Here is a 13,546-nt window from a genome sequence, read left to right as displayed (position 1 = left end):
TGAATGTTCGTCTTTTCAAATTATGGTTTTCCTCCACATAGAGGCCCAGAAGTATGACTGACAGATGTAGTAGCTCTAGTTTTTTAAGGAACCCCCATATTGTTTTCCATCATGGCTGTTAACAGTTTATCTTCCCAAAAGCACTGTAGGAGGGTTCCCTTTTTTCCATGCCCTCCCTCTCCAGAATTTACTGCTTGTAGGCTTTTTGGTGATGACTGTTCTGGCTGGTGTGAGGAGATACCACCTGGTAGTTCTGATTTGCAAATAAGTAACAATGTAGAGCATCTTTTCATGTGTTTTCAAAAAAAAATCCAAAAAGCATGTTAAATTTACCTTTCAAAACTGGCTTCTTGAAGGTCCTCCCTGTTGAGAATTTTTTTAGTTACCTACTCCAGAACGTTTCTGGAGGGCAGATGTCTTTTACCCCTCCACAGGCCTTGTGACTATGAAGTATCCCAGCACAGGTTTTCAAGTTGTTGTTACAGGAAATGTCTACAAGGCAACAGCACTTTTTGATGCCCCATTCAGGTTATTTGGGCAACTAGCGTCCAAGATACAGTTGTGTTCCTGGTTTGTAGATCCCAGTGGAATGGGCCAGAAAAAGACCCTGGGGCTCATGTCTGGGTACTTCTTTTCCCTTACCATGTACCCCCAAGACAATCCCAAGCCCTCCCATAACTGAGATGCTGAGGACACTGCCGTACTTAAGTGGGGCGACTCCAAGGAAGGGGCTGCCAGGGGGAACGGTGGCACCAGGAGACTTGGAGACCGGCACTTTTTCTGAGCTCTTCTGGCCCACAGGGTCCAGTGTGTTTTGTGTGCACTAGGCTTGGCTGAGCTGTAGGAGGACCCACCTGGATCTGGAGGTTGGAGTCCCATCCACACAGGATGGGGCAGTCCAGGTCCAAGTGGGGCTCATTTTAATCTTTTTTGGGTCATTTTCCCATATAGGTTATTACAGAGTGTTGCGTTCCCTGTGCCATACAGTAGGTCCTTGCTGATTATCTGTTTCACATCACTGGGTACAAGTTAATCCCAGCTGCCTCCTAACTTATCCCTCCCTCCCCACCACCACCCACCTTTTCCCTTTGGGGACCATAAGTTTGTTTTCTAAGTTTGTGACTCCGTTTGTGTTCTGATAGGCTGTGTGTCGTTCATTTGCTTAGTGTGATCATCTCCAGGTCCATCCATGTTGCTAGAAAAGGTATTAGTTCAGTTTTTTTCAATCGCCGAGTCATATTCCGTTGTATAATGTGCCGTATCTTGTTTATCCATTCGTCATTCAATGCATCTTTTGGTGGCTTCCATGTCTTGGCTGTTGTAGACAGGGCTGCAGTGAACACTGGGCTGCATTTGTCTTTGGGAATTTGTTCTGAGAAAGTTCTCTTTCTGATTATAAAAGTAACAGATCTGTTGGAAGAAATTGGAAGAATCAGAAGCGGGAAGTCCAGAGAAAAAATCATCCCACCAGCAGCAATATGAACTAATGCCCACTTCAATAGGTAGTTCTTCAACTATCTGGCAATCAAAACATCAGTTCCAGACTTTTCACTTTCCTGGGTTCTTAAATGGAGCCCTCAGTTCTAGATGCGTGTTACAGAGTCATGCTTCTCAGACTATCAGTGCAGGATGACCAGGTTAGGTGGTTGGTTAAATTTTTAACATGTCACTGACCAATATATGTGACTCTACCAAAGTGAGACACTATATAGCTCACCCCTTGCCTCTTCAGTTCAATACCCAGTCTTATGCCTTAGTCGAGACCAGTCTGAAAATCTTATCCTTGGCCATCAGGACAATGTCTCAGTATAAAAGACCAAACACTGCCCTCGGTTTCTGCACTTCCCTCATCACGACCCTGAAGCATACTTCACGTCCTATTACAATGAGGCCCAGCAGAGCTCTGGTACCTTTTGATCTTTCTAAGAGCTGTTCATCTTGGTGGTTGATCATTCAATGAAAACTATAACCTGTATTATGATTTTTACTCTAGTAGAACTCATATCACAGTATTTTTTGTTTTTCTTAGTTGCTTCTTAAAACCTCTCCAGTCACCCTTTTCCCTGCGTTGGTTGCACATGTACTTCTTCCAGAACGAGCTGGCTTCTACCATGATGCCAGGGCTCAGGGGCTGCAGTGGTACATTTGGATCCAAACAAGTCGTCATGAAATCCCACAGATTTCCACTACCTCTTATAGAGGTTGTTTAGTCATGTCCAACTCTTCTAGGATCCCATGGACTATAGCCCGCCAGGCTTCTCTGTCCATGGGATTCTCCAGGTAAGAATACAGGAGTGGGTTGCCATTTCCTTCTCTAGGGGATCTTCCCAACCCAGGGATCAAACCCACGTCTCCTGCATTGGCAAGTGGGTTCTTTACCACCGAACTGCCAGGGAAACCTACACTACTTGTTAGGAAGGGCTAAAGCAGAGCAGGTCTTCCCTTTGTCTGTCCTCCGATGAAGTGTGACCTGAGGTGGAGACCTGGGCATGCAGTTGAAACGTGAGGATGCTGTGAGACTACTTATGTGGACGGTGTGCAAATAGGCTATTCCACAGTATCCATGAAGAATGCGCCCTGGTGGTTAAATGTGTGCTGCCTCTGTGACTGCTGAGTCTTTTCCTCAAAACACAAGGAAAGATCATAGGATTTCATTTCTGGGTAATAGACCAGATTGCTAAAGCTTTACTGAGGAAGTCACTGAATTAATTAACATGTCAATATTCAGAAAATAAAATTATCTTACTGGGGGTGGGGGACGTGAGAAACACACACACTTGGCTACAAACAACGGCTGTGACTGTGGGTGAGAAACCACCTGCATACAATCATCATCTTGACTGTTTTCTGTAGACTTGCTCTGGGCCAGGCGATGCGCTGAGCACGCGGCGGTCTTGTCTCAGCCACTCTTCACCCTGTCCAAGTGGCAGGATGACATGCACCAGTGAGGAAACAGGCTTAGATATAGTCACAAGCCCTTCAGACCCTATGATGAAGCTGCTAGAAAGAGCTGGAATCTGCCCTCAGAGCCCCAACCTGTCAGCAGCACCTTATCCTCTTCATCAGCCATAAAGACTGCTGAAGGTATCAACCAGAGCTTGGCAGTCTTCACTTAAAAGTTGCTCAAGGCTTCCCAGGATGCTGAAATAAAATCCAAGCTCCCCACACTGGCCTGGTGGCCCCATTACGTGACCACCCTCAGGGCACCTCAGCACCTCCAGTTCTTCCACCTAGAAAGTGTCCGTGGTATTGGGCACCCAGGAAGGGGGTTCAGGAGTGTCTGCTACATAACTGCTTTGAGCTTCGCCACCGAAACAACCATATCTTCACCACCATCTAAGAAGAGCCAGGAGCGAAGAAATAGTCCCAGAGACAGGCCCCATCTCAGAGCCCTCCTGCTTAGTAAGCAGCTAGCAGTAAACACCGGACCAGGGGATCTGCCTGGAAACTTACCAGCAGGCGGCTCTTTGCACAGGCCCGTACTCGGGTGCTGTGGACTCTCGCCTGGGCGGTTGGCAGTGCGGGAAGAAGGGGAGACAGGGCCTGGGAACGCTTTCAGAGAACCAGGCCTCTTGCTCCCAAGGCTCCAACCGTTTTCAAAGTTCTGACTTTGTTCCGAAGCACTGTTTAATTGTCAAATACAGTGGCGCTCCCTGTGCCCATGTGTCTCGCATTTGGACTCGCTTCGCTTTTATCTTATTTAATTTGTTGTAATAGCGTCTGAAACTAATTTCTCGACTGTAAATATCACAGCTGTTGTGGAAAGCATTAATTGCATGCTATCACGTTACCCTCCTTCCTTGGATCAATTTATGTGTAATCTGTTTGCGAGTTCTATTACTGCACATATTAAGGGAACGCAACGTGAAATAATCTAACCAAACACATTGGAAACATTTGTACTGAAATGGCTGGATGGTTTGGGGTTTGGAAATATTCTCGTTGGTGGCAGACATTGAAAGAATGCTTTTGAAAAGGCCGACCCCAGAAGTCTCGATGCTGAGTGAAATATGGATAATTTTTCTTTAGTGGGATCAATAAAATAACTATTTTCAAAATGACTTTATATTGACTGAAAGGTCAGAAATGCCCTGGGCATTGATCTCTTGCCTATAATCACTTTTGTTTAGTAAGTTAACCGCTCTGCCCACAGCAAATGCAAAGAAATCCAGTTCATCATTTAAACAAAATGTTTTTTAAAGCCTCTGACGGCCTCCCAGCCATCACTGCCTGTTGGAGTCTCACAGGGAATGCCCTTCTCTTTGTCTAGGAGGTGGATCTCTACAGAATGAACAGCCAGGACAAGCTGGGCCTCACGGTGTGCTACCGGACAGATGATGAAGATGACATCGGCATCTATATAAGCGAGGTATTGAGGCTTATTTTTTATAACTATCATAGCAGGACAGAGAGGCTGTATTCTTTCTTTCCTTTTAATGTGTTAAGCAGCTCTGGCTTACTGAGATGTCTTTGGAAGGACACAGGCAGATTTCTTTGTCCCCTGTATCACACTCTATGGAACTAGCCTACGTAGGGGGTTAAGTTCTAATGTCAGCACATAAGGCAAAATTACCCTTCAGAAGCCTGCAAATCAGCCATAAAATGGAGCCGTTTACTTGGTTTTGTGTATTCAACCCCAAGGGAAAAGCAGATTCCCATCTCCAGTTCACTAAATGGGATGGGGGAGGGAGTCATTTATACTTTTTCAAGTATTTCTGTTATCTGTTTCTCTTGATGTTTGTTGTTGTTTTTTTTTCTCCTTTTGCTAGAATGTGTATTAGTGAGTTCACAGTGCAACTTCAAAGTATTAGGTTGGCCCAAAAATTCATTTGGGTTTTTCCATCAGATGTCATGGAGAAACCCAAATGAACTTTTTGACCAACCCAATACATAGATGGAAGTTACTTTCATCTTCCCAGAGAAGCCAATGCAAAGCAGATGATTTCAGTCTGGGTCTCTCACCTTGCAGCCATCTTTACTAGCACACAAGCCCCTTTCTATCAGGAAATATAATCCATCTCGATGGGATGAACCAAGGGATGAGACTGCTAGGCTTTGTACCCATCTGGTTGCATAGACTTCATCTACTAAGCTTAAGCTGGCCCACCATTACTACATTTGGGGGTGTCTCTCTAAAATGCAATCCCACTTGTCTCAACTAGAGTGTTTGTAAAGTTCTTTTCCAAAATTTAATATACACATTTGGCAAAAGAATGAAAATATGGCTGCTAGACCACATAATGACAGGGACCCTTTCACCTGTATGCCAGCACACTTTTGTTATTTCCTTTCTGGGTATGGAACAGCTGTTACCTGTGCCTCTCCATCCCCTCAGGAGGGTCAGGGTAGCAGGGTTGCGGGGCAAGAGTCCAGGAGCATGGCCTGGAAAGGGCTTGGAAACGTATCAGTCCATGTTTGTGTCTCCTTGCACGACACTGAGTCTTGTTTATTTCTCTAAAACAAAAACAGAGTGTTGAGCATGATGACATGTCACAGGCAGACTTTGGACAGTGCTCTTGTTTATCTTCGTTCATGTCTGAGTTACCCACTCCATGCCGTGTGTTTCAGATTGACCCTAACAGCATCGCAGCCAAGGACGGGCGCATTCGAGAAGGAGACCGCATTATCCAGGTAGGTCAGCGTCCTCTGTTCATTCACTAAAGAGCAGACTGCTTCAAATAATAGTTTTAGGGTTGAAAATGTAGAAGTTAACAAATAGCTATCAGTATCTCAAAACCAGATGTGTGGTGAGGCAGACCAGTTAAATTAGGGCCGAAGTACCAGCTCTGGGAAATGCCACGACACAGGACATGGTGGGGCCTGAGACAAACTGGAGAGAGGATGCCCCATCTAAACAGGCGAGCCGCCCCCGCACCTTACACCATACAAGTCAGCTCGTCTCATTTCCTGTCCTTGTCTTTGGACCAAAGACAACACAGGCCAAATCAGGTCAACAGTTCTTATGACCCCAAATGACGCTCATTTTAGGCCAAGCATTTCAACCTTAAGCAGTCTTTTAAACTTTCTGACTCAGCAGGTAACTACTATATAGAATGGCTTTTAAGAGTAATTTATCTGTAAACCATATCTGTTGCTCTTTGGAGTCAAAATGAGACCATCTGAGACAAAGATGCAGAGAACAAATACATGGATTTCAAGGGGGAAGGGGAGGATGGGAGAAATTGAGAGACTGGGATTGACACATATACACTATTTGATACTAATATCAAACAGAGAACTAGTAAGAACCTACTGTATAGCACCGGGAACTGGACTTAATGCCCTGTGGTGACCTAGATGGGAGGGGTCCAGATGGGAGGGGAGATGCGTGTGCACCGCTGTGTCTGTTCGCTGTGCGGTAGAAGCTAACACAAACATTTTAAAGCAACTCTACTGCAATAGAAATTAATATAAAATAAACGATTTGTTCCTCTGATAGCTAGTCTGTTTTTAATTGTTAAAAAATTAAAATACAGATAGTATCTTTTGTTGATGTACAGTTGCTTTAAAATGTGTTCCTTTATGGCTTATTGCAGGATACTAAATACAGTTCCCTGTGCTATACAGTAGGACCCTGTTATTTTAGCCATTCTGTATACATGTATCACGTATGCAGACTTCTACAAGCCATTCCTTGCCTTTCTCCTAGCCAAACAGCAGTCTATTCCTACGTCTCTGAATCTCTCTCTGCTTTATAAAGAGCTCCACTGTGTCATATTTTAGATGCCACACAGAAGCTATCATGTGGTATTCGTGTCTCTCTCTCTGACCTACTTCACTGAGCGTGATATAGCTATAACAGTTGCCTCCATGTTGCTGCAGATGGCTTATCTCATCCTTTTCATGGCTGAGTACTATTCCATTGTGTGTAAGTACCACCTCTTTATCAGTTTATCTGCCAGAGACTTTTATTGGCATTTACTGTGTTGGTTTCTGCTGTACAGCAACGTGCATTAGCTGTACGGATACATTTATCCCCTGTGTCACCCCAGAGCATTGAGTCTCCTGTGCTGTTCAGTAGGTAATCATTCGTCATCTATCTTATACATGTATCAATAGTGTACCTATGTCAACCCCAGTTCATCCCACCCCACCCCGTCCCCTCTTGGTATCCATACCTTTGTTCTCTACATCTTTCTCTACTACTAGATTGCAGGTAAGTCCATCACTACCATGTTTCTAATTTCCACAGGCATGCATTAATATATATTTGTTTTTCTGACTTACCTTACTCTCTGTGGCTATCTCTATGTCCATCTGTGTCTCTCCAAATGGCAGAGTTTCTTTCCTTCTTATGGCTGAGACATACTCCATTGTATATATGTTCTACATCTTTATTTACGCCTCTGTTGCTGGACAATAAGTTGCTTCCAGTCCTAGCTATTACAAAGAGTGCTGCTATGAACATAGGGACACATGTATCTTTTTGCATTAGTGTTTGGTCTGAATATATGCCCAGGATTGGGGTTTCTGGATCATACAGTAGGTCTATTATGCCCTTTTTAAAAATCTCACAGAAATTGAGATGTTTTCTTATGGGTAGAAGGCTTACCTTGTGCTTCTGCTCATTCCTGTCTTCGTAGTTATAATCCACTGTGTTTATATATATCTATCACTATATACCTCACTATGAATAATTTTCATTTCCTTTTCCACTGCTTATTCCACACTTCCTGGACTTCAACCCAACTTTTAGTCCTAAAGGGGCTGAATCCTCAGTAGCAACTGCTTTTTCAGTTGCTTTCGTTTTTCACACCATCTCCCACTGGGTATGGAAACCCTGTGTGCCTTACCTGCCTCTCTGCCTTCACTGTACTGCAGCAAGCGTTAACCAAGACCGATGATGCCCTTTGCTGTTATAAGGCGTAAGACTCACATGGAAGGCTCAATCTTCCAGCTTGTAAGTGAGACCACTGCTGTGTCCCCTGGAGCGGAGACCTCCAGACCAGCAGAGCTCACAGGTGACCAGACAGGAAGCAAAAATCCTGCGAGAGAGGGATCAGGCGTGATGGTGAGATTGTTTAATACTGTTGTATATATATTGTATATATACGAGTATTGAATAATACTGTTTATATGTGTAACCTAGAAAAATGGTACAGATGAACTTATCTGACTTTGTCCCACCTAAAGAAGTTGGTGTCAAACGTGGAACACAAAACACCCTAAGTAATACCATCATATTCACATCAGACCCATTTCTTTTCTTCCATATTTTTCAAAAACAGCTGTAGTCATGCTTTAGTATATTACACTTATACTCCTGCCTGAATACATTTAATTCTGTCTCATTAAATTGCTTAGATGTTCTCCCTCTTCACAACACTGTGATTTCTCAGTGCTGCCTTCTGGAGTCCCAGTTACTCACACAGCCTCATCTTGGTCTCCTATAGCAAGAGACAGTGCCAGACTGAGCAAGGCCTTTCCCTGTGAAAACCAGCATTCTTTTCAACCTGCCTGGAAGTTCTCTGTTCCAGCTGTGCTTGGCCAACGGATGCAGGCTTGAAACAGCAGAGAATCGTTTCGCACAGTCTAATCATGTTGCCATCCACCTTTTTCTTTGTAGATTAATGGGATAGAAGTACAGAACCGTGAAGAGGCTGTAGCTCTGCTAACCAGTGAAGAAAACAAGAACTTCTCACTGCTAATCGCCAGGCCCGAACTCCAGGTAAGGTGACTTCCAGCATGTAGTCTGTAGTTTTGAAATCACTAACGGAGTTCCTGGCCTGCAGAAAATATATTGAATCAGAACTTGAAGGTACCCTGTGCCCCGAAAAGGTAATCTGACTTCCAATCTGTCTCTTGCTTTGGCCTTCTAAGGATGGTGCAGATATCCACCTTGGCATTTACACTGCATGCCCAGAAGCTTCATTCATGCAGGGAGTGCAATGAAGGAAAAGAGGAAGAAGCATAATGGCATGGAAGAACATAGCCAGGATCATGGCCATCAAAATATTTAACCGCCCAAGACCCTGACCAGTTTCTGTGTGGGTCAGTGGCACACAGTGGCATTGTGTGTGGCATTACACTCTTACAATGGCAGGGTGTAAGAAACATACCGCATGATGGCTATAGTTACCAACACTGTAATGACTATGGGAAATTCGCTAGGAGAAAAGTTCAGGCATTCTCAGCACACACACTGAAGCAGTAACTGTGAGACGATATGTTAATTGACTGTAGTCATCATTCCACTGTGCACATCAAATCATCACGATGTACACCTTACCCGTAACACAGTTTTTTCTTTAATAAAGCAAAAGAAACATCACTAAGCAGTCTTTTTCTTAAAGGGCCAAGTAAGAAATGTGACTGGCTTTGGCGGTTGTATATGGTCTGTGGTGCAGCTGCAGGCCACATCTGTAGATCTCAGCCCCCTGTCTAGTCTGCTCTTTATGAGCAACCGAGACAAGAGCCTGATAAAGGTGTCAGGCCCTTGCCCAAGACTAACAGGTAGTTAGCAGACCTACCTTTGTTCATGAGAAAGAACTTTGTCCCAAACTGCCCGTCCTTTCTCCTTGGGGCCTGCTAAACTTGGCTGTGGGTCTACCAGCAGGAGAGGAGCCAGGGCTGTGGCTCTCTGATCCCCTAACTCAGTGGCCTCCTTCACTGAAAGTAGCTGAGGTGCCTGAAGGCACTTAACCCTGCAACAGTAAAACAGCAGGCCACAGCCTTGCCCTTAGACGTGTGGTGTAGGGTGAGAGGGTCTTTACCTTGAGGGTGGGGTCAGTGTCTGTTGGAGAGCCAAACAACAGGCAGACTGCATTGGGATGACTCCTGGAGGAAGCCTAGAAATGTGATTCCCCAAGGTAATATCCTTTCCTAAAAATAAAATGAAAGCAAAAAGGGCCTCTTCTGAAGCCTGTGTGGGCACTTGCCTCTCCCCAGCTGGACGAGGGTTGGCTGGATGACGACAGAAACGACTTTCTGGACGACCTGCACATGGACATGCTGGAGGAGCAGCACCACCAGGCCATGCAGTTCACGGCCAGCGTCCTGCAGCAGGTACTGCTGGCTGCCCCTCCCTCCCAATAGCAGGGAAATCTGCTCCCCACCCTACCCCCACCCCACGATGCCTAGGATCCTGAGAGACCCACCTGCTGGCAAAAGAAAATGAGTTCTTTTTTGTTTGCCCTCCAGTGAAAAGCAAGCTGATATCCTCCCAGACCAACAGAGTGCTGCTGGGCTTAGAAAGCAAAGCAGTAATGCCAAGGCACCACTGACCTTCTGATATTTATTTGGAAAACACATGTGCCAAACTAAAGAGCAGATCAGAGAAAGCAAGTCACATTTTTGAAAGGAAAACAATTCCCTCTGTTAACCTCAGCAACCCAAGTCCCTCCTCCTACCAGAAAAGCCGCCCCCGGGACCCGTCCCTCCAACCTCCCTACCTGTGACCAAGTGTTCTTGTTTTCTGTCGTGTAGAAGAAGCACGAGGAAGACGGGGGAACCACAGACACAGCCACCATCCTGTCCAACCAGCACGAGAAGGACAGCGGCGTGGGCCGGACGGATGAGAGCACGCGCAACGACGAGAGCTCGGAGCAGGAGAACAACGGCGACGACGCCCCCGCAGCCTCCCCGCCGCTGGCCGGGCAGAGGAAGCTCACGTGCAGCCAGGACACCCTGGGCAGTGGTGACCTGCCCTTCAGCAACGAGTCCTTCATCTCGGCCGACTGCGCCGACGCCGACTACCTGGGCATCCCCGTGGACGAGTGCGAGCGCTTCCGCGAGCTGCTGGAGCTCAAGTGCCAGGTGAAGAGCGCCAGCCCCTACGGCCTCTACTACCCCGGCGGCGCCCTGGACGCCAGCAAGAGCGACCCCGAGAGCGTGGACAAGGAGCTGGAGCTGCTCAACGAGGAGCTGCGCAGCATCGAGCTGGAGTGCCTCAGCATCGTGCGCGCGCACAAGATGCAGCAGCTCAAGGAGCAGTTCCGCGAGCCCTGGATGCTGCACAACAGCGGCTTCCGCAACTACAACACCAGCGTGGACGTGCGCAGGCGCGAGCTGGCCGACATCACCGAGCTGCCCGAGAAGTCCGACAAAGACAGCTCAAGCGCCTACAACACCGGCGAGAGCTGCCGCAGCACCCCGCTCACCTTGGAGACGTCCCCCGACAACTCCCTGCGGAGGGCGGCCGAGGGCCAAGGTGCCGCGGAGGCGTACGGGCCGTCCCCCAAGAACCTGCTCTCCATCACGGAAGACTCCGAGGGGGGCTCCCCGAACTACAGCCCTTCCCCGAAAGAGCTGGCGCCCAGCCCGGCTCCCGAGAGCCAGGAGGGAAAGCCCGGCGAAGACGGTGGCGGCGGCGGGAGCCCCACCCCGGGCGCGAAGCCGGGCGGCTCGTGCCTGCCGCCCTTCCCGCGCTCGCCCTACAAGCACGCCCACATCCCCGCGCACGCGCAGCACTACCAGAGCTACATGCAGCTGATCCAGCAGAAGTCGGCCGTCGAGTACGCGCAGAGCCAGATGAGCCTGGTGAGCATGTGCAAGGACCTGAACTCCGCCAACCAGTCGGAGCCGAGGATGGAGTGGAAGGTGAAGATCCGCAGCGACGGCACGCGCTACATCACCAAGCGGCCGGTGCGGGATCGCCTGCTGCGCGAGCGCGCGCTCAAGATCCGCGAGGAGCGCAGCGGCATGACCACGGACGACGACGCGGTGAGCGAGCTGAAGCTGGGGCGCTACTGGAGCAAGGAGGAGAGGAAGCAGCACGTGGTGAAGGCCAAGGAGCAGCGGCGGCGGCGCGAGTTCATGCTGCAGAGCCGACTCGACTGCCTGAAGGAGCAGCAGGGGGCCGACGACAGGAAGGAGATGAATATCCTCGAACTCAGCCACAAAAAGATGATGAAGAAGAGGAATAAAAAGATATTTGACAACTGGATGACAATCCAAGAACTCTTAACCCACGGCGCAAAATCGCCAGACGGCACTAGAGTATACAATTCATTCCTCTCGGTGACTACTGTATAATCTTCACTTCTGCATTATGTACATAAAAGAGAACACTACCATTGGGGTAGCAATTCCTGCCTCGTTCAATGCGGCAAGTTTTTGTATATAAGATAAATCGCAACATCATGTTTATAGTCGAAATTAGCGAGCCCTACCACTCGGGGTGTCTTAGCTCTATTTTAAGTGGAGAAAAACCACCCTTAACTACTATCCTGGAAGGCAATATTAACCAAACAGCTTTTATTCAAACAGCAAGGATACTTTTTTACTCGTTACCTTTTACATGAAGTTTTTAAATTTCAAAAAGATCTTTTACTAAGCATACCTTCACAGAATAATTTGTTTAAACTATATTCATATAAGAAAGTTAAACACGCTTTTTTTTCCTTTTCTGCTAAAAACACAGATATGACTGCCGGTATGTATTTTAATGGAGCTCTATTTTATAATGTTACTTTGCTGAATGTGTTTCATAGGAGTGACCATTAATATATTATTTAGGTCAAAGCTTCAACTCAAAACCACCAAACTCTGTGGTTAACTATATATAACGCACATAACCAAACCAGCGGTGTTTAGAATTGGGATACACATTTAAACATTTTTCTGGTTAAAGTTCCCAAGAGAGTGTAAAGGTTTTAACAGAAGGCAAAATATAATGCAACTTTGTGGGAGTTTACAGCATGTTTGCAAATACTGCAACTCATTGGAGGACTTTGCATGTACAGGAAAGTTGTGGATGGAGAAGGTTTGTGGAATTTTAAGTGCTCATTGTAGTAAAAACCTTTGCTTTGTAGATTCAAAGGGAGACTTTTACAAACAAATTCACAGAATCATGATTAGTTATAACCAATTAAGTAAATGAAGTTAAAATAAATTATTATTTTCTATGTTTTGAAGTGTTCCTCATTTTGCAGTGGTGCCTATAAAATAAAAGCCTTTTTTGCAGTGTTTCCTTCTTTCCTTCATTGTCTTACCTGATGCTTTAGAAGAATTTGAGGGTTTCAGATCATCCAATACCTTCATCCTGCCTGGAATCCAAAGATAGATGTACAATCAAAGTCTGTTAAGAAAACAAAGGAATCAACCACTCACCATTTAATACAGCTTTCTGCCTTTTTTTGCAGAAAGCCTCAACTTGACCCAAGTCTACCCTACAGATTTGAATGAGCAAGTTTATCAACCGACATCATGTTTACAATTTCTTTGAAATTTCTTTGGTTTCTGGCAACCATTACTGCCTGTCAGTAATATCTAACATCTCTGAGATGTTGGATTTCTAAGTCACATCTGCAAAATCTATAATATTTCCATAGAATAACAAGGTACACCAAAGTAGGTGGGCTTTAAAACTGGTATCTTTCAGACTCCAACAACCCACAGGATTCTACATAATGAATTTGCTACAGACCGTTCCCTGATTACAACATTCACACAAGTTTCAGCTATAAGACCTCCTGAAAAGACACATGAATGAATGAATGAGATTATAAAGGGTATCATTTTCACTTGCCTTGATGCCAGATAATTTCTCACTGAAACTTGAAGTATCCAGGTGTTTAGGTGTCTGAGACTTAGATTCCTTCAACAC

At 46.1% G+C, this 13,546-nt stretch overlaps 1 protein-coding gene across 2 annotated transcripts in view; it reads left to right on the top strand.

The window, feature by feature from the left end:
• The window catches only part of PDZRN3 (PDZ domain containing ring finger 3), a 271,755-nt gene extending 258,901 nt beyond the window's left edge, over positions 1 to 12,854 (top strand). For both annotated transcript variants that reach the window (XM_055414335.2, XM_088831793.1), the window contains 5 exons: positions 4,271 to 4,369; positions 5,569 to 5,631; positions 8,567 to 8,668; positions 9,889 to 10,005; positions 10,426 to 12,854. In XM_055414335.2, coding sequence (XP_055270310.2) covers positions 4,271 to 4,369; positions 5,569 to 5,631; positions 8,567 to 8,668; positions 9,889 to 10,005; positions 10,426 to 11,973 — 1,929 coding nt within the window. In that variant the 3' untranslated portion in view covers positions 11,974 to 12,854. The remainder of the gene's footprint in view (positions 1 to 4,270; positions 4,370 to 5,568; positions 5,632 to 8,566; positions 8,669 to 9,888; positions 10,006 to 10,425) is intronic.
• Positions 12,855 to 13,546: the final 692 nt, after the last annotated feature.

Source organism: Moschus berezovskii, chromosome 24 (assembly GCF_049115385.1).
Source record: "Moschus berezovskii isolate FMDL1 chromosome 24, NW_MosBer_1.0, whole genome shotgun sequence".
Lineage (NCBI taxonomy): Eukaryota > Metazoa > Chordata > Mammalia > Artiodactyla > Moschidae > Moschus > Moschus berezovskii.
This window is presented reverse-complemented; position numbering and strand designations above follow the sequence as displayed.